The sequence below is a fragment of the Hipposideros armiger genome, unplaced genomic scaffold (assembly GCF_001890085.2).
Source record: "Hipposideros armiger isolate ML-2016 unplaced genomic scaffold, ASM189008v1 scaffold_826, whole genome shotgun sequence".
NCBI lineage: Eukaryota > Metazoa > Chordata > Mammalia > Chiroptera > Hipposideridae > Hipposideros > Hipposideros armiger.
The window spans coordinates 567,806-569,058 of record NW_017732176.1 but is presented as its reverse complement, the minus strand read 5'-3'; the positions used below and the strand labels follow the sequence as shown (position 1 = coordinate 569,058).

The following is a 1,253-nucleotide window of genomic DNA, read 5'->3' as shown; positions in this document are numbered from 1 at the left end:
TGTGCAAGGAAGTAACATCTTTAAATAATATGACATGGTATAAAAAAAACTCATGACCCCAGATTCTCAGCTGTCAAAGCAACTATCCCTTGTATCTTGATCTCTGTACAAGATACTAGGTATGAAAATCTCCCTTTTGCCTCTTGTCTTTCTGTGTGCGATGGAGACGATGGTGACAAATAATTCCTGGAGTTGTTGATAGCAAAGTGATATTAAACCTGTGTGCATGTGAAAATCAGGCCGAGTCTTGACTCCTCTTGTCCCCATCACATGTTTGCAAACTAGGAGTCCCCCACCGCACACCTCCATCATGGGCAGGTGGTGCCCTGCATGAGGCTTTCATGGAAATAAATACCTGTCACTTCCTGATGTTTCGAGTTGACCCAGGAGAGCCTAAATTCATGCCAGAGCACATTTCCATGAAAATTTTGCTACCCTCAGAAAAAATGTACCACATGCAGACTATTTCCAGAAATACACGAGAAAGTGGGACTAGGGGCTGCCTTAAGGAGGCTGAATTTTGTAACTGGGAGAAAGAAGTAGGGGAGATTGATGTTTCTGTATGCCCTTTGTACTTTTTGCTTTGGGTACCATCTGAATATAATAATTATGTAAAATAAATCAAATAAAATATTTCATGCTGCCTCTGGTTGGAAAGAAACTTTACTCTCAACCCTTTCATGACAGTCCCACCCACTTAGCCACGGGCTGAAAGGGGAGCCGGAGTTACCTTTGCATTGAGGGGCTTCAGGTGACCAGCGTGAAGAACTGCAAGAGAGCGTGTCCTGTCCATGCAGCACGTATCCTTTGTCACATTCATATTTAATATCCTTATTTCTATTATAGAATCGACCAACTTTTTCATAATGTCCGTGGGCGATGACAGGAGGATGACTGCAACCTTGGTGGTAAGACATGAGACAGCTTGAGCTTGTAGAATGTAAAACGTAACACATTTCAGAATCTGCGTGGTTTGTAGGCAGCTTTGACCTGTCCTGCCATCTTCTCCTCCGACAGGGTCGCTTAGCCAAACCCAAGCGCCTGTGCTTCCCTCCTGTAAGCCTCAAGCTGAGGAACCATCATGGCCCCCTATTGGACACATGGTGGTCATTTCCATTATCCTTCAAAGTATAACTGGAGGAGACAAATTGGTCATTGGCACAACCCCTTTATTGGATCTTTGGCCTATGGGGTAAGAGCTGGCATATAGAAGAAAGCCAAGTAGAAGTCATTGATACGGCACAGAGCCCTCC

At 44.3% G+C, this 1,253-nt stretch overlaps 1 protein-coding gene across 14 annotated transcripts in view; it reads right to left on the bottom strand.

The window, feature by feature from the left end:
- Positions 1-1,253, bottom strand: part of C4BPA (complement component 4 binding protein alpha) — a 91,476-nt gene that overhangs the window by 42,291 nt on the left and 47,932 nt on the right. For 2 of the 14 annotated variants that reach the window (XM_019629159.1, XM_019629162.1), the window contains exon 10: positions 731-901. The exons of the other annotated variants lie outside the window; for them this stretch is intronic. In XM_019629159.1, coding sequence (XP_019484704.1) covers positions 731-901 — 171 coding nt within the window. The remainder of the gene's footprint in view (positions 1-730; positions 902-1,253) is intronic. 14 annotated transcript variants of the gene reach the window in all.